The following is a 27,423-nucleotide window of genomic DNA, read 5'->3' as shown; positions in this document are numbered from 1 at the left end:
TGCACATTTCCTATCTATGGCACCAACACCTCTCTGACAGCCTCCTCTCCTTCTTCCCTAGCTATCCCAAGCTCCAGTGTCCTTCCTTCTGCTCCCAGAGATGTGGTCCCCGTTTTGGTTTCCAGTCGGTTTGTCCGTCTCAGCTGGCGTCCACCTGCAGAAGCAAAAGGGAACATTCAAACCTTCACAGTCTTTTTCTCCAGAGAAGGTGACAACAGGTAAGTGCCACCAGTATGTAATCTGCCATCTCTTTAGATGTATACTGTGGCATAAAGGCACCTGCAGGGGATCTTGAGCAGGGGTGTTGGAGACCATGTGGAATCAGCTCTGCCCATCGCTCATCTGTAACCGGAGATAATATATCTCCATGGACTATGTGTGTTTTTTAAAGTGGGATTGTTTATAGAATAAAATAAAGTCTTTTATAAGAAACTTCCTTTAAAAAAGACAAGCATGTGAATATTTAATAATCAGGTTTTTTTTTTATTTCCTTGATTTTTAAAGTGCTAAGCAGAGAACAGAATTAGGCTGTATATTAACAGAGCAGGATATGAAAGAACCACAGTAGCCAGAGTGTAATCCCTACTCTGTCATTGATATCATGTGGGCTCAAGAAAACTGCATAACTTCTCTGAGCCTGACTTTACTGTATAATAAAAAGTGAATAATAATACTTAACTCTCAAAGTTTTTGTTAGGATTAAATTAGGTTGCATATATAAAGATCATACAAGAGTATCTAATATTTGGTAGAAATTATTGTTCCACTCCCTTTTTTAAACGATTTTATTTATTTATTATTTTAGAGAGAGAGAGCTTGGGAGGAGGACCAGAGGGAGAGGGAGAGAGAAAATCTCAAGCAGACTCCATGCTGAGTGTGGAACCTGAAACAGGGCTGGGTCTCAGAACCCTGAGATCATGACCTGCGCTGAAATCAAGAGTCAGACACTTAACCTGCTGAGCCAACCAGGAGCCCCATGTTGTTCCTCTTTTAAATTGTCGCTTATAGACAGATGTATTTTGTACATGTCTGGTTTCAAGATCACAATCCATTATTCTTGATTTTTCTCAACACTTTCTCTTTGAAATGTTTCATGATTTTAAGACTTTGAAGTTTGATTTGTAAGCCTAACATAGATATTGGGTAAATTCCAATTTCTTCTATAAGAATAAATGGTGAGGGCCCCTAAGTGGCACAGTCAGTTAGACATCTCAGCCTTGGTTTCAGCTCAGGTTGTGATCTCAGGGTTGTGAGATCAAACCCCACATCACGCTCTATGCTCAGCTCAGAGTCTGCTTAAGATTTTCCCTCTCCCTCTGCCCCTGCCCCTGCCTGTCTCTTAAATAAATAAAAATTTAAAAAATATATAAAATTTAATAAAAGAAGAAACTGTATAATACCTATTTTATTTCTTTAAATGTATTAAACTTTTTTTGTATTCCATGTTTGATTATTCTAATATCTATAGTCTTTGGGAGTCTAGGTCAATGATTTGTTTCTGCTGAATTTTCCTCATAATGGCTTGTTGTTTTCATGTATGGGTGATTCTTGATTGTTAACTCTAATCCTAATTTCTCCGAGGGAGATTTTTGTGACCAAGTATTACAGAACAATCTTGGGAGGATGTGCTTTACCAAAATGAGACCATGTTAAACCAGAATTTTGTTAAGATTTATTTGGTCCATACCAGTCTCATGTTGATATTTTATTGAACATGAGAAAGACCACTAAGTATGATAACATTTGTTTTTCTCTGCCATTTTTAACATCTCAACTCACACCGGTAAATGCAGACTTGTGGTAAGGAATTCTCAGATTTTTTTGTTGTTGTTCTATTTCCAATTAAGCTAAGGCTGGGATCATATATTCGCCTGTTCTCTCAGGAGCCTAATTTCATTTTCTAGTTCACCCACTGAGGTTTGCTCTTTTAGGATCCTGGCTGATGCGAGGTTCTCTAATCAGACCGTACACCCTACTTTATCTGCAAGCTTCATTTCCTATTCTCTTCTCCTACCGGTTCTAAAACTCCTCGCTCCAGACTTCTATTGAGAGGCACATACCCTCAGGCAAATACCTGCTCCACAGTCTGCTTTCTCACTATGATAATTCTCTTATTTTGCTGCCAATATATTATAGATAAAAACCACTTTTTTAAATAAAAAAGATTTTGAATAATTTTCCCAGCGTTTTAGATGTGCCATAACAGAAGAGTTTTTCATGTAATACCTAGTTAGCCATATCGTTTGAAATGACATTTGGAAATATTTATTTTAATGCCTATAAGATTGGTATCATTATTATATATCATTAATTATTGACAGTTGAGCAAGTATATTTGAATATGTTCAGTGTTTAGGAAATCTTATTTAAGATTAAAGCATAGGGGCGCCTGGGTGGCTCGGTCGGTTAAGTGCCTGACTTTGACTCAGGTCATGATCCCAGGGTCCTGGGGATCCAGCCCCACATCAGGCGCCCTGCTCAGCAGAGAGTTTGCTTCTCCCGTTCCCTCACCCTGCTACTCTGCCTGCTTATGCCCTCTCTCTGTGTCAAATAAATAAATAAAGTCTTTTTTTTTTTTTTAAAGATTAAAGCATAAAGCCACTCTGTGAACATTTCACTTAGAAGGAATCATTCACCGAGACTAATATTACACTGTATGTTAACTAACTGAAATTTAAATAAAAACTTTTAAAAAAGAAGGAATCAGAAAAGCAAGGCACGCAGCTTTCTTAATAGACCTTTCCATTCTATTCCTTGGGCATTTTTCTTTACTTTCTATCCTCCTCATCAACGTTTAGGTTTTCTTTATCCCAAATTTAAGGCAGTCAAAGAGATCAGCATGTAAAAGCCCAATTTGCTTCAGAGAAACACCATGTTGCCAAATCCTCAGATTCTGTAGAGAACAACACCTATTTACGAATGTACTCTGCAAGCCTACTGTGTGTCTCACACAAGGTTGAAATGTCATCATTATGCTCGTCAAGAGATGAGGATTTGGGTAGGGCAACTGGGATCTACATGAACATTGGTCTGCTGATTCGGCTGAATCCTGAGATCCGCATCTTTTCTTCCGTATTAAATTGCCTCTTATCTAGAACCAGTCTTAAATGGACCCCCCTTGGTAGGCAGGGGTTTCTGGGATGTGGCAGCTGCTTCTTTCATCCTTCGAATGCAGACTGCATTCACTTTCTGTAAAGTTTGCCAGCCAAGGGAAATGTGACCTGCTTGATGGATCTACATAGATGTTGTATTTTGGGGGTTGGTGACAGCATGGGAGGAGTAGAAAGGGAGAGTGAAAAAGAAAGTGACAGAGGTAGAAGGAAAGACAGAAATTTCAAGTGGCCCAGTGAGATCCACTTGTTCACAGGGCTGAGTTCACACATCCTGGCTTTCACCATCCATTCTTCTGTAGAAGAACAAAGTAGACTGCTGTCAGAGGTATTCCAGTGCCAATTAAGTTACCAATAGAAACTGTGTGGGGAGAAGCCAGGATTCAACTGTAAAGCTTAATCTAGTCTCTCTCTCTAGTCTCTCATAGGGATCCTTGGGAACCCCTCAGGATTCAAAAAGGACAATATAGCTTGGGCTGACCAGAGTGGTCTTTAGTGCAGTATGATAAGCAGAAGGAACAGTACAACTTTGTTCATGCTGTGTCTCAAAATGCTTCCCTCCCTAGTCCACAGCAATAAAGTATGTCATATTTAAGTTTCTCTTTTCTTTCATAATTTGACGTGACTTTAAAATGAAAGAAATAAACATGGTACACATATAGCCTATATTCCCTAAGATCACTCATTACCACAAAGAAGTAGGCATTCATTTTAGTCTCATCTGCAGCTCTTTAACTCTGTGAGCCTGGTAGTCTTTGGATCTCAGTGCATGCAGCTAAGAAAACTGGAGGTAATAATTCTTGTCCAATTGTCTTCATGCAGCCCTGTGAACCTCCTGGAGCCACCTTAAATTTACCCTGCCCCAAACCATCCTCACTATCTCCTCCTTAAATCTATTTTCCTCTCTTTTCTTGGTGTATGTTAGTACCTTCCATCCTGTTGACCAAACAAAAAACCCAAGTCATATTTTACTCCTCCCAGCCTCTCAGCTCTGCCATTAGTCATTGTGTCCTGTCAAGCCTACCTCGGCCACAGCTGAGCTATGCCCCCTTTATTCCATCATCTCCATCATCACTGATCTGATCTCTGATGATAGCTTCTTGCCTTCTAATCCATCCTCCTCATTGTCTCTAGTTGTTGTCCTGAAATACAGTTAGGATTGTTCCCTCTACTGTGAAAAAAGTGTGAATGTTCTTAAATTTAGGTATGATAAAATTTCTATATAAAGACTTGCCCATAATAACTTAAAAAGTCTTTTGAATGGAAGTCTATATCCAATCTATACATAGGTAGAGTGTGATTCCTATGACCAATAATGGTTAAACCTTAGTCTAAATGGCTGGATTTGGAAATGGTATTACTGTTTATCAGATGTGTGACTTGGGACATTTAGATATGGGAAAGATGGAAATAAGATCTCTCTGGTGTGACGGATAAAGGGAAGATGAATTATGCTTCTCTGAATTGCTATGAGAACTAATTGGAGGAATTGAAGCAAAGCATCCAGGGAAGTCACTGCATAGGGCAGAATGGAGGGGCTCAGAATAGTGTGCACTTGGAGAGGATATGGGAAAGAAGCTGAAAATAAGACTCAGATGTGGTAATCATCATCATCTGACTTACCTACCCAATGTGTCTTTCAGCATAGCATTTGTCTCCTCAAATTTCTATAAAAAATACCCATCCTCTTAACAAATAAGGCCAAACTTTCCCTTATGCACTGGATCTCATCCTTTTTTAAACAAAAGAACAAAACTTCAGCTATTCCTTTTCTCCCCTCATTATCAATGTTTTTCACTCTTGTGGATCATGTCCGTCAACATACAGGTGTGCGGTTGCATTTTCCATCTCAACAAATTTTCCCTCAATCCCATTTCTCCCTCCTCTAGCACTCTGTTCTGTGTTCCCTCGCATAACAAATTTCCTTGAGTTGTCTAACTTCGCCCCAATACCTTGCCTCGTATTTTAATCGTGATTCTTTCCCTAATTTCAAGCAACTGTTCTTATCTAGGTTTACCAGTGACTTCCATGTTGCTAAACTCAATAGTCAATTCTCTGTCCTCACATTAGTTGGGCGGTAAGCAAATTTTGTCATATTTGATCACTTCCTTTTTTGTGACACTTGTCATTCCCTTGGGTTCTATTACGCAGACTTTCCTGGTTCTACTCTAATCCCTCTGGCCACTCATTTTTAGCTTCTACTTTTTACTTCAAATCCCCCTGGCCTGTGAATATTGGATTTCTCCAGGACTCAGGCTTTGAAGATCTCTTTTTATCCAGTTTGTGACTTTATATTTTGTCAGTATGCTGATGTCTTCCAAATTTGTAGCTCTGGTCTTGACGTTTTACCTGCATATATCCATATATATATATCATATATCCAGATTCTGTCTTAGTTTCTTAACGTTCGATTTCTTATGAGCATCTGTAACTTATCAGCAAAACCAGATACTTGTCTTCCTTCAACCTGCCTCCAAATACTTTATTATTACAGAGATTGCTCCGTCTCAATGAAATCTACATATTTCTCATCACTCAGGCCAAAATCCTTGGAGTAATTGTTAATTCTTTTCTTTTTCTTATATCCTATAACCAAAAACATCATCAAGTCTTAGCAGCATTATCAAAATATATCCTGAATCCTGGAAACAATATAATACTTGGTATTTGTTATAAAATAATACTAAAGATTTTCAGTTTTGAGCTGAGTGATGGGAATAAAGTGGTTCATCCTCTCATTCTGTCTAGTTTTGTGTTGCTTACAATTTTCCATGATAAAAAAATAAAGCCAAGTGAGTAAATAAAAATAAAACATATACTGCATCTTACCACTTCTTGCCCCTTTATATTACCATCAAGTCTCATCTGAACTATTGCAATAACCTTTCAAGGCTGTTCTCTCCACAGCAACAAGAATAAATCCTTTAAAACATACCTTAGATCCTGTTATCCTCCTGCTTCAAAACCCTCCAGTGACTTCCTGTCTCATACAGAGACTAAGCAGATATCCTTCCTGATCTGGTCCCTTGTCACCTTCCTAGTCTCATCACTTCTTACCATTTACCTATTTGCTCACTTCTCTCCAGTCTCACTGGCTTCCTTGTGTCTCCTAAATATATCAAGAATCCTCCTTCCTCAAGTTTTTGCTCTTGCTGATCAACCTCTTAGAATGTTCCTCCCCTTGATATCCATGTGGATCATTCCATAACTTGCACTGAGTCTTTGATGAGTGGTACCTTCTTATGGATGCCTTAACCTGACCGCTACCATTCCCTATGCCCTTTTTCATACATATTTTTCCCATGGCTTTATCACCTTATATTTATTGTTTCCTGAATCCCCTTTCTTGATGCCAGAATATAAGCTTCATGTGGGCAGGGCTGTTCTTACCTCCTTTCTTCCCTGAGCTATTCTTAGCACCTAGAGCAATATGGAATCCATAATAAACACTCACAAACTATTTATCTGTTGAATCGAAGCCCCAACTGAAATGTCAACTACTATGCCAATCTCTCCACAGTCCTCCAACTCAGAAGTCTTTTTTCCTTTATCCTCCCCTTATGCTTTGATTACGATTATATTATTCCTAACTTTTGTCCAATTTTGTGTGTGTTTGAGTACATGCATGTTTCTCTTCCTGATGATGGAAACTAGATCTTATTTATAATTCCATACCCAAGTGTCTAGTATCATGACTTCTGTAGACATTCACTGATTGGAACTAGTAGGATACAAGTGGCAGAGAGACAGATGTGGTATTCTTTTTTTTTTTTTTTTTTAAGATTTGTTTATTTATTTATTTGACAGACAGAGGTCACAAGTAGGCAGAGAGACAGGCAGAGACAGAGAGAGAGGGAAGCAGGCTCCCTGCTGAGCAGAGAGCCTGATGCGGGGCTCTATCCCAGGACCCTGGGATCATGACCTGAGCCGAAGGCAGAGGCTTTAACCCACTGAGCCACCCAGGCACCCTCAGATGTGGTATTCTTAATAGGTAGTTCCTAACCAATAAAACAAATTGTGTTACTGAGGAGGATGAATAAGCTGACTGGGGTTCAGTAAAAACTTTTTTTAATTGAGAAAAAATAAAAGTTGATTTTTGAGATTTGATTCCAACAACCCTGTTCATTTTCTGGCTCTCAACTAGAGCAAATATACGCCATATGTCTCTGAGCGGCTAGCTGTGATGCTCATTTGCTCATACAGCTTTATGTAGCTCCTTAACACAATAGCTTTTTAAAAGGTAGTGGATTTAACATTTGCCTCAGACTAGTAATGACTTTGTCAGGCAAATGACTCTAGCTCAGATTATCATTAATCTGTCTGACTGGTTAATGGTATCAATAATGCAAGTGCCATAGTTAACATCCTTTTTTTTTAAAAAATTTTATTTTATTCATCCCCTTGGGTGCTTTCATTTCATAAGTCAGGGAGTGGGATAAATTCCAGAACCTGAAAGCCAGACTTCACAGATACCCAGCTATCCCCTCCTTGTATGTAAAAATCATTGAATAGAAAGTGATCTTTGGAATCATAGTACAACTTTCTGCTACTTAAACATTTAGAAACTGATACTCAGGGGAGGAGTAAGTCTCATGCCAAAGGCCACAGAGTAAGCATTCATGATGAGAGAAAGTATTTATTGAATAGTTACTGTGCCAGATGTCAGGCTAAGCATCTCTTACATAAATTATCTTACTTCATCCTCACAACAAAACATTATCCACATGAGGCTTAAAGAAGACATTTTCTTCTCTGATATACAGCTAGTACGTGGTAGAACCAGGATATGATGCAGTCCTGATTCCAAAGCAGGTGTTCTCAGTCACTAGACCGACTTGCTCCTAACAGATTAACCTGGAAGAGAATCAGGTTTTTTTTTTTTATATTTTCAGAATTATGACATCAATTCTTCCATAGACTTCTTTCCAGTAATTTTCTGACTTAATGGCTAAGCCGGTATGCGTCATTTCTTTAGCAGTTATAGACACAGTAGCAAACTTTTTGGACATGTATAGAACATTATACTTCCCATTTCATAATCTAAAGTCGCTTATGGAGTGTGACAGGGTAGCCAGAAGCTTAAGGTAATGCTGCTATGGAATTGAGCTGTATGGGTTTCAATCCTGGCTGAGAATTTTACTAGCTGTGTGGTTCTCATGTGGGATAGATCCCTCATGTGGGATAATGTAAGGCTGACATGTAAGGCTATGATGACTTCAGAAATTATGAGTGCCTAAAACATTTGCTTATTGCCTGGTGCTCCAAAAGCACTCAGTTCTTGTCAGACAGTGCTATGTGCAGATGACTGTGTATATTAGAAATGGAGAGCAATGAAATACAGGTGTATATGTAGAGAGGACTTTACCACTTTATAAATGTTAGCCCATTTGATCCTCAGATAAGGCAGGTATGATAATTTCCATTTTACGGATCAGCATGCCTCACTCCGTTCAGAAAACCTGAAAAAAAAAAAAACACTTCTAAAGAGCTACACAACTAGTAAATATTAAAAGAAAGATTTAAATGCAAGGTTTCTAGTCCAGTGATCTTTTCACTGTACCATACAAAGTAAAAGATATCCCCTAAAAGACTCACATATAAAGTACTGTGGGAGTTCAGATGAGAGAATTAAAACACTTTCATGAGCATCATTCAATTTAATCCTCACAATAACCCTGTGAGGTAGGCAGATAAGGGACTGGTATCTTCATTTTGCAAATGAAGCAGGGAAGGCTCCAAGATAGCCCCTGACTAGCTCAAGGTCACATGCCTATTCTGTGGCAGGACAAAGCGGGACTAGGCCTTCCAACTTGCAGCCCGGTATGCGTTACATTGCTTTATGCTGCCTCAGAAAACCTCTGCTCCCTGCTCAGGATTAGAGGGCCACCTTTGCGCGATTGACATGGAGGATTCATCTTAGAATTCATCGTGCATTACATTTCCAACACGGTGTTTACATCTTCCTTCCCCGCTCTTCAGCGCTGTGGCTGTGCAGCTGATGAAGCTCGTTATGAAGGGAGGGTGTTGTGAAAGAAAGAGAACAAGACTCAGAATCCAAAGCCCCACATTCTGGTCCTGGCTTACAGCCTGGCAAAGTTAGCCCCCCTTTCACTCTGCTTCTCTATAAAAATGTAAAGCCCTGTCCTTTCTACCTCAAAAATGTCCTTAGATCATTGAGTAAGAGAATAGTGATTTAATTCTTCCAATGGCTTAATGTATACTGAAAAATAAAACATGCCCTCTATAAATGCCATATACAAATGAATGACCCATTATTCACTTGTGAGTTGACTGTGTGTCCGGCTCTGTGTTGAGAATAATAGAGAAGCCAACAGCCTCTTTGGAGGCAGTTTAATAATGTCGGGAAGATCGTTCCACTGAGGAATATATAACTACACAGTGAATTAAGAGCTCTAAAGGAAAGGAATGTGTTTCTGTGAGAGAAGACATGTGTGCATAATGTCCTGGCCATAATCAGGTCTGTATTTTGAAAAGAGGACTGTAACTGCAGCATGGAAGTTAGACCCCTGTGGTCATCCCGGTGGATGGAGGGAAACTATCTAGTCTATTGCAGAAGTCCAGATGAGAGATGATGGTGGATCAGTGGAGATGGAGCAGAAGAAATATATTATTCTAGAGATATTTAAGAAGCAAAATTGATAGCAGCTGACAGATTGGCAGTCATGGTGAGACAACGGATGTTTGCAAGGATAGTTCCTAGTTTTCTGGCTTATTTAAATGGAAGGACGGAAGGGTAACTCACTGACATTAGGATGCTGGAAAAGACCCAGGCTTGAGAATGAAGATCATAAATTCAGCTTCAGACAATTTTTTTTTTTTAACATACATTCAAGTGGGAAAGTAAGTAGGGCCTTTGGAATAAGGAACCTGGCTAGAGCTCAGAGAAGTTTGGGCCAGAAATATGTAAATATGTCAGGAATTTGTCAGCATATGGATGATAATGGCAGGTTTCAAAGGAGAAAATGGGTCAGCCCCCCAACTTCGCCCCCCCAAAAAAACAAAACAAAACAAGAAAAGGACCCAGAACTGAGTCATATTTATTAGGGACATAAGCTAAAACTAAATGAAATTAACAATTTGAAACAAAAAGCTTTTTTTTCCATGAAAGATGGGGGGGTTGATGTTTTATTGCAGTAGCTACTTGTTATATAACTAGTCCCTTGAATGTTTACTAGATGCTGAAAATTTTAATTGAAAATTAAATTTTTTAAAAGTCTGTGCCTCAGACTATGCTTTTTAACAATTCAAGAAAAGAAGGAATTTTTAGCCAAAATTTAGTCAAAATACCTTTGACCAACTAAATGATCTCCATTTCCCATTATGCTTTATCTGTTGGCAAGTCACCTGTGAACCCAGTTGTCCTTGAAGATAGCTCTTGATTTCAAACTCTATGGCTCTAGGGTAATAAAAAATGTAGCACTGGGTAGCTATTGCTGCTGTCATTTTGAGCCTTATTTTAGTAGACACCATATTTCAGTTTTGAAATCTTCTCATCATTGCACCATTTTTGTTGTCACTAAAAAAATAAGAGTGAAAGCAGAGTGAATAAAACGGGGATGCTAAAAATCTTTCCATTAAAATTAACATAGTTCCTTCTCTGTAAAGCACCGTTACTGTAACTCACCCCCCTTTAAGCAACTAATTAGGTGTTTGATACCTCAAGACAACATTCGTTGCTCGCCTCACAGCTGTAACTAAATGTTAATTCCCTGGTGCACTTGGGCAAGACAATATGTGTTTACTTAATCTATATACTAGAGACATGTTGTTACAAATGATCCAGTAAGAAACAGTATCATGCTTAATCTTTAAAAATTCTACTTACTTCTGAAATGTAAATACAGAAGTGTTGAATTCAATTACACACACACCCACACACAATTTTCTATTCCCAACAAATAGATTAGAAAAGGCTAAAATAGATTAGAAAGGCTACTTTGAGTAGATCCCACTCTGTTTTCAAATGATGAAAACAAAACCCAGGAAGGTGAAGTGGCATGCCAAAGGTCACCCAACTAAGGTGGCATAGAAAAACAGAATCAGATCCAGCCCTCTAAACGTTTTGGAGATTACACTATGTGGAAATGTTATGCAATTATTCTATTAACATTTTTGCATTTATTTACATATTCATTTAAAAATCTTTGAGCACCAGCTGGGACGCCTGGGTGGCTCGGTTGGTTAAGCAGCTGCCTTCGGCTCAGGTCATGATCCCGGTGTCCTGGGATCGAGTCCCACATCGGGCTCCTTGCTCCGCAGGGAGCCTGCTTCTCCCTCTGCCACTCTGTCTGCCTGTGCTCGCTCTCTCTCTCTCTCTCTCTGACAAATAAATAAATAAAATATTTAAAAAAAAAAAATCTTTGAGCACCAGCAACATAGTCATATTTATATTCAGTGGGTACATATGCCGAGTGAAAATGTGAATGGAATATGGCTTTTCTTCTAAATTCACAACTGAGTGAAAGACAGGCATCCCTATTAATACAATGTGATATGTGCTACAAGAGATCTATAAACCAAAAGAGCAAAAGCATGAAAGAGAGAGTATTTAATGCTGCTGGAATCAGAGGACATGATAGTAGGAAAGCTTCAGTCAAGAGATTTTACTTGGATTGGGCTTGAGGAATGAACAAGCTTTTGCCAAACTGAGAAGGAACTGTAAGTCAGGAAATGGTAACCCCAGGATAACTGAAACAAAACAAAATAAAACCAAACTAATGAAAGGCAGCATGGCAACAGACCAAGAAGCAGAGATGGATATAGCATTGTGGGGCAGGGTTAATTGGTGTAGATAAGTGTGAAAATGTTTGGGCCTCATCTTGATGGTCTTCAGACCTTGTCACAAGGAGTTGAGATGTATTAACCATAGAATGGCAGCCAGCACAAAGTCTGGGGCATGGAGTTTACAGACCACAGATGTTAGAAGAGTATGTCCATCAATAATCAATAGAAGAAAGAACTGGGAAGATCAATGACAAAAAAACAAAAACAAACAAACAAACAAACAAACAAACACAAAAAGCTATTATTCTAATACAATACATTGTAAGTACATACCAGAGCAGGGCTGGATGTCAGGCACAGGAGAAATCAGCCTAACCGGAGTTAGGTCTTAATGCAACTTGTACAAGGGTGCCTTCTATGATACCATCTTGGAGTTTGTGCCTCAGAATGTATCAGCACCTAAGACTTCACCATCTGATCTCAGAAAAGCAGCAGCATCCTCTTTAATAAGTCACAGAGTGTGGAGTGTGCTTTTATTTATTTTTTAAAGATTTTATTTATTTATTTTAGAGAGGGAGAGAAAGAGAGCAGTGGAAGGAGTAAAGCGGGAGGGAAAGACACTAGCAGACTCCATGCTGAGCACTGACCCCAACAAGGGGCTCAATCTCAGACCCTGAGATCCTGACTTGAGCTGAAATCCAGAGTCAGACACTTAACTGACTGAGCCACCTAGGCACCCCAAGAATATGGTTATAAAACATAGATAGTATTGTCTAAGAAATCTCTACCAGGTGATCTAAAGCACCTAAAGTTTTACTCTAGTAAACTCAAGTTTACAAGGAAGAAATTTCTCCTATTTGCAAACTCTTCTTGGTCTCCATGTAAGGATCAAAGAAGGCAAGTTGCCCACAGTTGTTTTCAGCCAGCAGGAGGAGATGGACTTTTTATTTATTTATTTATTTATTTATTTATTTATTTATTTATTATTCTTTGTGGATTTTCAGTTGGTGAAGTTATAGTGAATGGATTCTAGAAAGCACAGGTGACTTGCTCCCTTTACTTCAGTCAACTAATTTTGAACCTGCCCAAGCCCCACGCTGCCCACTCAGAGTCAGGGGAAGGGAAGTGAAGTCATGAAGCTTTGTCTGACAATATATCTGATGACATAGACCATGCCTCTGAGCTCTGTGAATTTGAAGACGATTATGTCTTCAGAGTCAGAGGAGAGAACTTCATCAAGAGACAGCTGGTCTGGACCCCTGCTGCTTTTCCAAGGGTTGTTGGTGCAGTAACCGGCAGAACACCCCACACAGTCATTGGGCAAACACCTGACAGCTACTGGTCTCTGTTCTTCAGACCCTAGTGTGTTTATCTGCGCATTTACAGAGGAGCATGGACCAGAGTGCACAGAGAGAAAATCCTAATTACCAGCTGGTCCAAGTGAGGGCTCTGGAGAGTGTAACCACTTCAGGCGGCTGCCATTGGCTAATTGGGAGATGAGAGAAACAGAGTAATAAATTGCTCTTCCAAACTCAGGTTGTTGGGAACTTACTTGTTGGGAAAAGATTTGTGATGTTTTATTTTTGAACTCTTAAAGCATGAAAGGAATGATCAAAAGCCTGCGAATCTCTGGGGCTTGAACTGTACAAATCTGGGAAGGACAACAGGCAGGAAATGCCAATCTCCCAGAATGCATTAGTACGCCTCTAGCAGTTTGAAGACCAGCCCCCACCCCCTTGTAGGACGCGAGGAAGCACCAGAGCAGCCTGGCAACCAAGCCCAGGCACTAGCAGAAAGGACACCACATTTCACAGGGCCGTTCAGCTATGCTGTGGAACACAGAGAACACCAGTTCCTTCTCAGCTTGCTGTCAGTGAAGCCTCCGCCTTTTAAAGATATTACTATTTCCATTATTGGAACTTATTCAATACTTCTAGTTATGACCACTTTTAAAATTTAACTTATCTTGGAAAACAAAATTAATCTTACAAAAAATATTTTAAAAAAGTGTTTTGTTTTGTTTTGTTTGAGGAGAGTAATGGAGCAGACCCATAGAGCTCAATGAAATCTATTGATGTATTTTTTTATTTTATGATTAGACCTCTTAATTTCTCTCCTCAAATTCATATATATATATAATTATAATAATAAAAATTACAACAATAACTATCATGCATATGAAACTCCATGTTGATTCCCAGGCAACCTGCCTCCTGCCTTATGTGGTTTACGTACAGTATCTCATTTAATTGAGATATTTAATTGACAGACAGAGATCACAAGTAGGCAGAGAGACAGGCAGAGAGAGAGGAGGAAGCAGGCTCCCCGCCCAGCAGAGAGTCCGATGCAGACCCTATCGCAGGACCCTGGGATCATGACCTGAGCTGAAGGCAGAGGCTTAGCCCACTGAGCCACCCAGGTGCCCCTCTCATTTAGTTTTTGAAAAACTCTGTGAGTTAAACATTTTCATGGCCCCAATCAGCACCTGAGGAACCAGGCCCAGATAAATTAATAAGAAAGTCAAAATAACAATTCCAGACTTAAGAATGCTGAATACACCCACAGCTTCCAAAGCATTTTGATGCAAACTCACTTTGATAAAATGAACAGATTTCTGAAAAGAGGCACATAAATTTGAAACATTTATATTAAATCATTGTTTTAAGCCACTGACCGCCTACACTGAAGAAACTAATGGTCAATCCAGGGGAGTACTAGCATGTGATGAGAGCGGAGGTGTAGAGTGGTGTTTAAGGTATTTAGGAAAAATACACTGTATTTGCTTAAATTGTATTTTTTTTCCAGATTGCTACCGTTGAAGTATTTTCTAAAAATGTTTTGTTCCATGTGCCTGGGTGGCTCAATTGGTTGAGCGACTGCCTTCAGCTCAGGTCATGATCCTGGCGTCCCGGGATCCGGTCCCACATCGGGCTCCCTGATCACCGGGGGTCTACTTCTCCCTCTGACCTTCCCCTTTTCATGTTCGCTCTCTCTCATTCTCTCTCTCTCTCTCTCTCTCTCTCTCTCTAATAAATAAATAAGAAATCTTTAAGAAAATGCTTTGTTCACACTTAATGTAATATGGAGGAAGCATCAATTGTTCATATAATGAATATACTTTTTTCTGGACTATTATTAATTTGGAATACTTTTTGGAGGCTGATAGAGATTATGGGTACCTAAAACTCCCTCCCTCATAATGAAATCCAGCATCTGCTTTTATATGTGAGTGATATTTTCATTATATGATCTTAGATATTCTTACATGGGCTTACCCAAATTTTCTTGATTATTTTCTCTTTTCCTTTGAAGAACACTTGCTGAAGAGATTATGTCAGCATGTCCCAGAACACAGCTCATTTACCTCAGTTCTTTAGTAGTATATGAATAAAGTCAACTATAAAAGCTGTCTTTCCTCATAGATACCCAAGAAGTTTGGTATCTGACCTTCAATAACAACTATGTTGTCATGGATGGCTAGAAAAGATATCAGAGTGGGGGACAGATTCATCTCACAGTGGTTTCTGAATGCATCCCTTCTACTCCTTTGGAAACTCAGATCTTCTATGCAAAGTGCCCATGACCAAAATAGCCCCACAGTTCTTTCCCTACAATTGTTGAGTGATATCAATACTGGGTTTAGAAGCTGAAGCCCCAGATTCTGTTTTTAACTCTGCTATCCACTAACTATGAGTCCTTTGGGGAAAAAAAGTGCTGTTTTCCAAATTATACTTTTGCATCTATAAAATGATGATAAAATCACCCTATCTATATAAAAGGTCTGCATAATGCAATGTATCTAAAAGTTCTTCTGCTAAAGAAAAATAAATAAGGTGCAAAAATCCATATATCCACAAGATGTACAATCTGGATTATGAGCTTTCATTGTTTTCTTTTCTTTTCTTTTCTTTTCTTTTCTTTTCTTTTCTTTTCTTTTCCTTTGTTTTGTTTTCCCAAAGCAACTTGTTGCCCTAAATAATCTTAGGTAGATAGAATAGAGCAGTGTGGTATGTGGTATGTGGGAGCATTATCTGATGTCTTACCCCTACCTACTTTCAGTTACTGTTAAATCCCACCCAGACTCTGCCCTGTCCTCAGCCCCCACCATAAGTCACAGTTCAGCCTTGTAGCAACTTGAAAGAGCACTCCTAAGGACTATCTAAGCCTTAGGCTATATTAAGATTCATACAGGATATTTGTTTGTTTGGTTGGTTTTTATTGTGGTAAATATATATAACACACAATATTTACAGTTTTAAACATTTTTAAGTACGGAGTTCTGTGGTATCAAGTGCATTCAAAGACCTATCACCATTCTCTGTCTCCAGAACTTTTTCATCTTCTGCAATTAAAAATCTGTACCCACTAAATAACTTCTTCCTCTCTCCCCCTAGACTCTGGTAACCACTCAGGATATATATTTTAATTATTAGTAGTACTGGATAAAACAGCACTAACTGCATAACAAACAAAGCCTAATATTTATAATGACTCAAACCTGTTTGATTCTTTTTTTTTTTCAGTTAAGTAATTTTATTAACATATAATGTATTATCTGCCTCAGGGGTACACGTCTGTGAATCATCAGTTTTATACAATTCACAGCACTCACCATAGCACATACCCCCCCAATGTCCATAACCCAGCTACCCTATCCCTCCCCCAACACCGCCCAGCTACCCTCAATTTGCTTTGTGAGATTAAGAGTCTCTTATGGTTTCCCCTTGACTCCTCTATCATCAATACATGACTCCCAAAGTAGCCATGCTTGTCTACCTCAAGCTCACAGGTGAAGGAGGAGAACGCAGAAGTAAACACGTTACTAGGCTAGGCCCGGAATCAGAACATGAGGGGTTCACTCAAACTCACTGGGTAGACCGAGTCCCATGGCTTCATCTAGACCTCACAGGGGCTGGGAAATCCCATCAAGCATGTTAAGAAGAAAAAATGGGTTTGAGGGTGAATCAACCAGTCTCTGTCATATCTGTCAAATTCACATTGCATTACATGCCCAAGATTCACCATTAATGCCCTTAAAAGTTTGTTTTTATTTTTCTCTTTGGAAACCTGTTTTGCCCTGAGACAAAACTAGGTTTCATTTTAAGTATCTCCCCAGACAAAATAAAACCAAATTGCAAAGTTAAAATGTGCATCCAATCCCACTAAGATGCAGGAGATACCTTCTAGAAATAGAAACCTTAACAAACAATTGAGTAGCTCAGGAGTTCCTTCTTCACCTGCCAAGTCAATTCTATGAAACCAAGGAGGATACAAGAGTCTATAATCATGTGTATCCTTAAAGAACACTTTAGTAGCTATTGTTTCTTCTGTTAGCATCTATACCGGGAGAGCTTGCCCTCTCTTAATATGCACTACCGGTTGCACTAGGATCAGCACATTAATTCATTTGTGTGGAACAACTGAGGAAGGTTTTGGTTGGGAAATGGATTGGACACATGTAGATGTGGCTTGAAGAACAAGGCAAGTTGACATGTGTTGCAGTTTCTCCTCACGTAGAAAGGAATCTACCCTCCTTCACTAATTGCACTTAACTTAACCACAGGAGCTCAAGCTCCGTGCACATCAGCGCTTAGCATCTGTCTTTTCCTTTCCTACAATGAGAGAAAATGCATAAATGCATTTGTTGGCAATACTGACAAAGACCGATTTGTGGAATAATTGAGACCTTGATTTCTAGCATTAGCCGGATGTTTACGAAATGCATCTTCCTGTCTACATTCCAGATGTTTCTTCTTATTTTAATAGCTCTTTGTCATGAGTTTTGCATTCTGAATTGTAAAGTGTTGAGGAAAAAGACTTTCGTTTGCAAGTTTCATGGCAATGGCATAAACTTGAGCTCCCCCCAAACCCTGCAGTATTTATGTGTGGGTCTTTCTAGTTTGCTTCTCACAATAAACCTCAGAGGCCTTGATATACAGCAAAGTCAGCATGAAATGGTCAGCAAACTTTGGTCCACCTCACTGCTTTGGCACATTAAATAAAGGTTTGGCTAAAAGCATTGATGTTAGAGTAATCTTTCCCTGACACTTTTACTTTCCAGGGAACGAGCATTGAATACATCCCAGCCTGGGTCCCTTCAGCTTACCGTGGGAAACCTGAAGCCAGAAGCCATGTACACCTTCCGAGTTGTGGCCTACAATGAGTGGGGACCAGGAGAGAGTTCTCAACCCATCAAAGTGGCTACACAGCCTGAGTGTGAGTATAAACATAGAAAGACACATTTAGAAAGTATTTCTTTTTGCTGGCAATCTCCTTGAATCCTCTCCTAGAAATTAAGGTTAAAATGGAAGGAATAGTTCTGGAAGGAACATATTTAACTTGAGGATTTTTAAAGGTAAGATGACATTTTGACAAAACGGCCTCCCCACTTAGGGCGTCATGGCAAATTAACAGCTAGTAAGGCCTAATCCATCCATACAGTTTCCAAGTTCACTTCCTAAGTGACTGACTGACTCTGCCAGTTAGGCCTTTATCATCAGCATCAGGTTTCAGCCTCCTTCAACTGACTTTTTAGGTTTCCCAAGTTTGTTTATGAAGAACACCAAAGGTGAGAGAACAACCACATGGGACTTGCAAATACAGGGACCTGTTAAAGAACTTTAACGTGCACTGGATGCCCTTAAGGAGATTCCAACTGCCAAACTTGACTCAAGAAAGGAAAAGAGATAATCTCTATTGGCCAATCTCACTATCTTCCAACTTAAATCACTATATTAAGCTATATCATCCCAAAGTAAAGCAATTCAATATTCCTTGACCATGTGATAATTCAGCGATTTCTACTTTTCTAAAAGAATAGCTCCAAGGCTGTGCATTTGAAGGATATCTATTTTATAAAATTTTGGGGTTTTTTTTCCTACAAACTTCTAATGTTATTTGAAAAGATGGATTACTGATGAGCAGTTTGTCAGCATTATTTTGTTAAAAATGTATTATAATCTAAAGTGTAAATGAAGTGACTACCTATAACAAACCACATTATTTGAAGACCTAGCTGTATCTACTCCTTTTTCTTTTTATTAATGGTATTATTCTGCTCAGATTCCTGCTCATTTTATTTAAAACTACGTTTCATTTCAGAATCATCTCATACGCTTTTGGAAGAAGGTGAAATAGAAATTAGAAATATTTTAATTGGTAAATACGAGGAAATAATCTTTGCATTATGTCAGTTGTTGAGTATTTTAATTTTTTAAAGATCGTATTTGTTTATTTGAGAGAGAGTGAGTGTATGTGTGCATGGGTGGGGGAAGGAGCAGAGGGAGAAGGAGAAGCAGACTCCACCCTGAGCATATGCAGGGCTCGATCCCAGGACCCTGAGATCATGACCCGAGCTGAAGCGAGACACTTAACCAACAGAGCCACCTGGTGCCCCTACTTCTTGGATGTTTTAAGTCATCATGTTGAAGTAGAGAGAGCAGTTACTCTCTGATAGGTAGTCTGGGTACTGGTATCATGTTCTATATTTGGCAAAATCTACATTTTTTTTTTCCACTTAACCAAGGCTGCAAAGAAAAGATGATAAGGAATTATAATAAAATTTTTATTAGGGGTGGGGAAGATACCTAAGCTGTACAAATCTTAGAAACACTTGCCTCACAGAAATAAAACCTCAGATAGCATTTTTAAAGGCATAGTAACGTACAGGTTTCGGCTAATAATAGGAAATACAGGCTCCTGTGCAGGATCCAGAAGCTACAACAGGGTATTAAACCTCATTCCCTGCAGGACTTTGTACAACATCACTGGCTGTTATGCTCATGAATGAGGCTGGTTCTACTTCCAAGTTTCTGTTCTTGAGAATGTTTTTAAATGTTTGCATTTAAATCACTAAATAATGCCAATTTCCACTTCATAATATCTATGTTTTACTCAGCAGTTTCTTCATTGACTTACTCTTAATAGATCATATATAGAGAGAATCAATAACTTTTTATGAATATTTGGTATTTGTAATCAACAAAATTGAATAAAAACAAATTAAATCAAAATATGTATTTCTAAAAAAATGGTTTATGCCATGTTGTATGTAGACTGATAATTAAAAACTCATCAAAAATTCTCTAAAGGGAATGGACTGGAGGGGATTATGCTAAGTGAAATAAGTCAATCAGAGAAAGACAATTATCATATGGTTTCACTCATATGTTGAATATAAGTAATAGTGCAGAGGCCAATAGGGTAAGGGAGGGAAAACTGAATGGGAAGAAATCAGTGAGGGAAAGAACCCATGAGAGACTCTGGACTCGGAAACAAACTGGGGGTTGTGGAAAGGGAGGTGGGTGGGGGGATGGGGTAACCGGGTGATGGACATTAAGGAGAGCACGAGATGAGATGAGCCTTGCATGTTATGCATAACTGATGAATTATTGAACATTATATCAAAACTAGTGATGTACTATATGTTGGCTAACTGAACTTAAATACAAAAAAGAAAAAGTTCTCTAATGGAAAACTTCATTCAATTTTCTAGTGGTAGAACTTAAACTTTAAAAGTATGTTCATTTTCAAAATATCCAATTTCTATGAATTATCTGAATTCCTCACTTCCTAATCTTAACGTTTTCCATAGAATTGTTTTAGTGTACATTTCAAGGCTGACTAGACATGATTACATTACATTCTGTAAAAACCCTAAGTAGTCGGCCTTGTTTTCTAAGACTGAGCAGCATTATTTTTTTTCTTCTATCAATTACATTGTTTCTGTCTCCGGCGTAAATAATCAATTCCCAGAGAACTTTTCTTTTTTAAAATCACTTTCTTTTATACCAACTTTTCCAAGCCACAGGAAAGAAAGGATACCAACTAATAATAATGTCTCATTTCATGAAACTGTTACTCCTCATACAACATTCTCTGCCATATTTAGTATCATTAATAAAAAGAAAATCAGAAAGTAATGATTGGCATCACACATGTGGCCTTAACTTGTTTTAAAAATGCCATAATTCAATTTATAAGTATATTTAATAAACATCTGCTATGTTCCCAGTACTGTTCCCTGACATCTGAGGCACATTAGAAAAGCATATGTGTGTAATGAAATAACAGCACTTAGGGATCTCAGAAGCTTCTTGAGGAAGCAAATATTCTAAATGTGTAACAATAATAAAGCAAGTAGAGTAAGGGAACTTGTAACACGTTGTTAAGTGAAATATTACCATCTCAATCATGGATTTACATGTGGCCCCATTACCGGTGATAGCTGAGGCATAGTGTCTTGTTATTTTTGTATGCCCAAATCACATTGTGTCTGCCTCCTCAAATATGTGTATTTCAAAGACAGCTGCCTCAGACCTTTGTATGTCTTCCATTCAGAAGGTAGTCTGAGAGTTTGTGCAGAGGACCTCACTGGGTGCTTGTCTCTGTAAGCATTTATTTTGCTTAGAAGTTAGCATAAATGATGATAAAACTAAACGATTGAGTGAATAAAGCCCATTGCTTGTTAGTACTACTGTCTCATGTAAGTTATGTTTTCCCCAGAAAATGAAACATAGAATCTTTCTGCTTTAGTAACATGAAAGAGCTTTGAATTTTTTTCATTAACAGCGGTGATAATGGCCTTAGGATTCTAACCATACTTTGACCTTTAGTAACAGCACTGTTTTATTAAATCACTTCTGGTCTTACCACTGTATGGAGTAAGAATTCTTTCCTTTGCCAGCCATTGTTTACTTGGATGGTGACCTGAATCTGTTCTGTTGAGAATCACCTTGGAAAGTTCACCTTCTATTCGGTGGATAGGTACATAGAAACAAATCAGCCTAGATAAACAGTACACTCAGAATATCCTTTAGATGTGCAAAACAGTTACCAATTCCTTCAATTCATTTAGATGAAGAATACTGTGTAGCTCACCTGCTGTCGTTACCACAGACGTTAGGATAAATAAATTATGTTATCATGACTAATAGGTACTGCATGTGTACTTTATCTTCTGTTGTTAACACAAAATGCCATTTTGGCAATTTCAAAATATGTCTAGGATAAGGAGCACTTCATCTTCTCCATGTCTGTTCAGTAGTAGACCAGTTGCTGAGGAAGATGGAACATCCTAGAGATTCTGTTCTTCATTTCTCTCCTCTCCCCTTCTCTCTTCCCCTTCCCTTCACTTTCTCCCTCCTCTCCCCTTGCCTTGCGATCCATTTCCCCTCCCCCCTTCTTTGTTTTGAGAGGAAGTTCAAAGGCTGATGTTATTATTTGGGTGGAATTTCAGAATGTAGAGGGCAAGGTTTGGGGGAGGGGACATTTCTATCTTTATTTCTTTCCCTGACAAAATGATCTTATCTTTTGAAGATGTGTCTCATCTGGATGTGTGTTCAGTTGCTCCTTTTATCAGTGTTTTTCCAAATATGATGGAGTAATTGTACACTAAAATTACATAGCTTTTATACAAATTGAATTTCAAGTTTTCCATAATATTTGAAAATATCAACTCTATTATGAAAACCACATTCTCAAGGAATAAACACTAATGGAAAATACGTCTGAAATATAAATCACCCAGCAACTGTTTCTAAAAGTGCATACATTTTGTAGTAATCATTTAAAGAGATCAACAGCCCAAGATCCAGTTTATGAAATAATCACACAGAATAGAAAAGCTTGATTTATAGGAAGGTTTATGTCCCCTGATTATATCTTCTTTTTGCTCAGCCCTTGCTTCTTTCCCCTGCCTTTATGGTGTATAATTTCTCCACTGTATTATCAGTCCGATTTAAGCCCCTGCCTGCTTAAGACTTGTCTAATCTTTTCATACCACATGTGGAGAGTTTTTGAATTATTATTTGGGGTCTTTTAAGATGCTGTTAAGTCAGTTTAATCATGAAGGGTGTTAAAATGGACCACATACAGGCTGGAGGTTTCAGTTAGAATGGGAAGCCTATTTGCTAGACCACAACCCAATTATCTACAAAGCCCTTTTATATTTGAGTTATAAGTAATATTCTTAGTCTGCTATATTTACACTGAAAAGATGAGTGAAAGCTACCCTCCCCCAAGTTGAGTCACTTTAGAATATAGCATCTAGAGGAATAGGCATATTTGCTTTTTCCCTCCTTCCTTGGAGATACACACACACACACACACACACACACACACACACAGTATTTGTAATCAACAAAGTTGAATAAAAACAAATTAAATCAAAATACATATTTCTAAAAAAATGGTATATGCCATGTTATATGTAGACTGACAATTAAAAAACTCAACAAAAATTCTCTAAAGGGAATGGACTGGAGGGGATTATGCTAAGTGAAATAAATCAATCAGAAAAAGACTATAATTATATATGTATATATATATATATTCATTCATTCACTCAATCATTTCTTCATTCATTCATTCTTATAGGGCTCTATTTGTATGGTTGTTATGGAGGCAACTGATAGGTCTCTCAGCATTGTCTGCCCAAACATTACTACCTGCATCCTAGGTCAATTTTGATAATCCTTGAGACCTTAGTTTCTCCAACTCTAAACTGGAGATATGATTTATTCCTCCTCTTTCCAGGTTGTGAAGAAGAAATGTGATAACATATAGGAGACTTCTGAGTCTCACCTGGCATCTAGTAGGCAGTCGACAGAGAGACACTCCCTGCCCCTAACAGGATCAAATGGAAACATAATCCCCATTTCCTTGCACTTGCAAATGAAGTGGGACACTCAGTAGGTAATAAGGCTAATATAATACCTTATTGATAGTTTGAAACTGGCTTGATTGCTATACAATCAGCCATTTATATATTTTATTACTTTTCCCCTAATTATCCTCTGCCTGTAATTTACCAGTCTATGATAGACTGGTCTGTCCTCCAATTTTGCCCAATACACATCTTTTCATCCCTAACTAAATGTCGAGGTCTTAAGATCAGAAAATACTCTTATTATCCCATAAAATGTATCACAACATTGCCATTTTATGAATAGCTGGTGGCTTCAAATTTGCTGGGAGAATCTGATCCCTATATAATGTATGGCCGAGATAGTAAATATCAGTTATATTTATTTCATCCTGTTTCTATAAATTAAGTAAATCGTAGTTCTCTCTAGCTCATTTATTTTTATCCTGTGAGCTGGTTCTTGATTACTAAGTGCACTGTGTGGTGATTTGAGTGACTATTTGGGATGACTGTGGAAGGAAAGTTGACCGTGATCCAATGAAAAATGATCCAGTTGCATGGTGATGTGCATAATCGTAGGTTACTCTTAGAAAGAAATAATGGTGAGTGTTGACATTCCATCGTTTCTTGGTAGCACACAGATGCTAATGCAGTTTAAAAGGTCTCTCATTGCAAAACAGGCTTTTAGGTGGACAAATACAAGATGAGAGACCTTTAAAGTCTTATGGTTTGGCATCCTCAGCAACAGAAGACTTAAGTAATCCATTTGGATTTAATGGTCAATTAGGTGAGGTATTATGTCTTTTATAATGAAATATATTAGTGGAAGAATTAGAGGGAAGCTTGGGAGGATGGGTTGTAAATCACACTGGAAGAATTCAAAGCAAATGCAAGTCACTCTGTAGTTTCATTCATGCATGTATTCATTCAATCAAAAATGATTCTTTTGTGCTGAGTTCTAGACCTTCACTGTCCAATACAGTAACTATTAGTCACATGTGTTTATTTAAGGTTAGGTGCACTGAAGTAACACAAAATTCAAAATCCTGGCACATTAACTGTATTTCAACTGTTAAACACTTAAAATTTAAATAAAGTTGAAAACTAAAATTTCAATTCCTAGGCCACATTAGCCACACTTCAATGGTCTATATATGCTATTCGCTACCATGTGGGATGGCACAGAGAACATTTCTATTATTGCAAACAGTTCTATTGGACACCATTAATCTAGACACTAATCTAGTACACGAGGCTACAAAAGCAAGTCAGACATTATTATGGCTTTTAAGGACTAGTAGTCTAGTGGTAAATACTTTAAACAGAGCATTAAAAACATTAAGATTAATCCTCTTTGAATGTTGAAAAAGTAAATATAAAAGATTTGTTTCTAAAAGCCCACAGAATCTAGAACTGAACATATTCTCTGGTTAGTTACTTAAAGTTCTCTAAATATTTTCTCAGGTTAAAGACATGTAAGTATCTTTCAAAACACATTTCAAGATGAAGATCAAAGATTACCTATTGCTTGAGTGGGGCAGTTTAAGGTCCATTCACCCAAAAGAGTCTGTTGGCTCACTATTTTCTTTTATTCTGAGCACAAAGCATAATTCAAGACTCTTCCACTGGTACAACCAAACATCTAGAGAAACTATCTGCTTGGTGGAAATTATATAAATTATAATATCTGTGTTATGTAGATATTACCTGTCTATATAATTTCTATAGATATTATCTATGTTATATGTGTATATATACATAGATAGATAGATAATAATACTATAATATAGAGAGATATTAGAGAGTATGAAGAAAGAGGACATGGAAATACAATAATTAAATATAATAATAATGAGAAGTTTTTGAGAAGAGTGGGTATCCAGTTTGTAATAAATAGGGTTCCCCTAAGATAGATTGATTTTGGGTTTAATTGCCTAGTCTGGTTGTATACCCTAGTAAAAATGAAAGTAGGTTGCTTGCTAAATTGTATTAGAGCAAACTGGAGTTTGACCATCTTTAGGGATATTGTCATCATGCTGGGGCAGCCAAATAAAACTCTACTCCAAGGATGAAACAGCTGAGCTGAGTGTTTTTATGGAATTCCTTCAGTTATACCTGATTCTATGAAGAGCTGGTGAATGTGGCTAGTGAAAAACAAAGACAGAAAGAGAGTATGCTGTTTTTATACATCTGTATTTGTATCTTTTCTCATCTTGAGAGGCTCTTTAAATCTGTTCTGTCTATAAAAACATTTTTGAGCACCTACTATGTGCCCAGGCCTCTGTAAGGCATTGAGGATAGAAAGTAAAATAAGATGGGTAGACTAATACCCAAAAAATAAGGGATGAAATTTTTGATGAAAATGTATCTGTAAGATACATTGTTCTAAATCATACTGTGGGATCAAATTATTTCTTCTTTTTTTAAATCTGAAGTTACAATTACAAGGTATTAGTGTACAAGTACTATAGAATTTAATGCCTATATATGTTATATTATTATAACACAAAACCCATGACATTATATGTTACAACCTATAAGAGATAATGCTATTTAATACACATGTATGTTATACACACACATATATATGTTGTGTTTTAGTGTGCAATATTAATGTATTTTAGAAAGGATCACATCAAGAAACTTATTATTGACAAACCTGATATGATACTCAACCCAAATTAAATCACCTCATTATTACAGATTCTTTTTGCTGTGGCTTATATTCTGCATGCTATAATATACAATAAATCTTATGTGCTACACAAAAGGGCATAATGTGACTATTGTTCTCTAACTCCAATGTTCCTGCATTATTATATTGTTTTAATAAAGATATTATTTCTACTTTGTAGGAAGATACCTAAGGAAAAGAAACCCATAACTGGTCACTATTCTATGAAAACTCTTTTCTGTCTCTGCCCAATTTTCCTACCTTGGGATGCCCCAAATCATATCCAATATAAGAGTTGAGTTGGGCCAGAATTTCTGGTTACAGGGTATTTGATAGGTACAGGGGATTGCCATGGGTCGAAATTGAAAGATTTTAAGGTGATGATACACAATTAGCGTGTTAGATTGTAGTTGTTAAAATCAGAGTCAAAATGTTGCCCCTCCATGTTCAGGAGGAAATAATCATGGAGTTTTTATCAAACCAGTGGAACTCTGAGCCCAAGTTTAATGCAAGTAACTTGTTAGTTACCACCTTATTTAAATCTATAATTGGTGTTCCAGGTCTCCCAAATGGAAGGAGAGTGAAAGATGGTTAAGAACAATACTTCAGAAGTCAGACTGGTTTTGAATTCTGGCTTTTTCACTTACGAGCTAACAGGGTCTATGTATTTTTCATGTGCGTTTGAAATGATCTCCTTTTTTCTTTAGGCTATTTCATAAGTCTTTTCTTTTTTTTTTTTTTTTTTTAAGACTTAAGATTTCTTTTTTTTTTTTTTAAGCAAGAATCTTATAATAGAATTTATTGATTATTCCTGTGATTTGATTATAGGTCTTCTGTTTTGTTTTTTTTTTAATTTTTTTATTTTAATAAACATATAATGTATTTTTATCCCCAGGGGTACAGGTCTGTGAATTGCCAGGTTTACACCTTTCACAGCACTCATCATAGCCCATACCCTCCCCAATGTCCATTTCCCCACCACCCTCTCCCGTCCCCCCCCCCAAGACTTAAGATTTCTAAGAGCACAGAACCTGTTGACCTAAGTTACCATATGGATCAGTCTCAGCCTGCATAACCTCATTTTTCACTCCAAATTTGTTGGAATCCTACCATGCCATTCACTCATTCATTCATTCATTCATTCGTTCTTTCAACAAATATTCATTGTGTGCCCCATGAGCTACCCTGTATTTCCTAGTACTGGGAATTCAGCAGTAAAAAAGAAAGACAAAATACTTACCTTGATGAGG

General features: G+C 37.8%; 1 protein-coding gene across 1 annotated transcript in view; it reads left to right on the top strand.

Annotated features, from left to right (window-relative positions):
• Positions 1-27,423, top strand: part of DCC (DCC netrin 1 receptor) — a gene marked incomplete at both ends in the record, with an annotated part of 1,141,350 nt that overhangs the window by 797,086 nt on the left and 316,841 nt on the right. The window contains 2 exons of the mRNA XM_080821994.1: positions 62-218; positions 17,917-18,071. Coding sequence (XP_080678120.1) covers positions 62-218; positions 17,917-18,071 — 312 coding nt within the window. The remainder of the gene's footprint in view (positions 1-61; positions 219-17,916; positions 18,072-27,423) is intronic.

The sequence above is a fragment of the Martes martes genome (genome assembly GCF_963455335.1).
Source record: "Martes martes genome assembly, chromosome: 13".
In the NCBI taxonomy this organism is placed as follows: Eukaryota; Metazoa; Chordata; class Mammalia; order Carnivora; family Mustelidae; genus Martes; species Martes martes.
The sequence above is the reverse complement of the archived record's forward strand: the minus strand, read 5'-3'. Positions and strand labels throughout refer to the sequence as shown.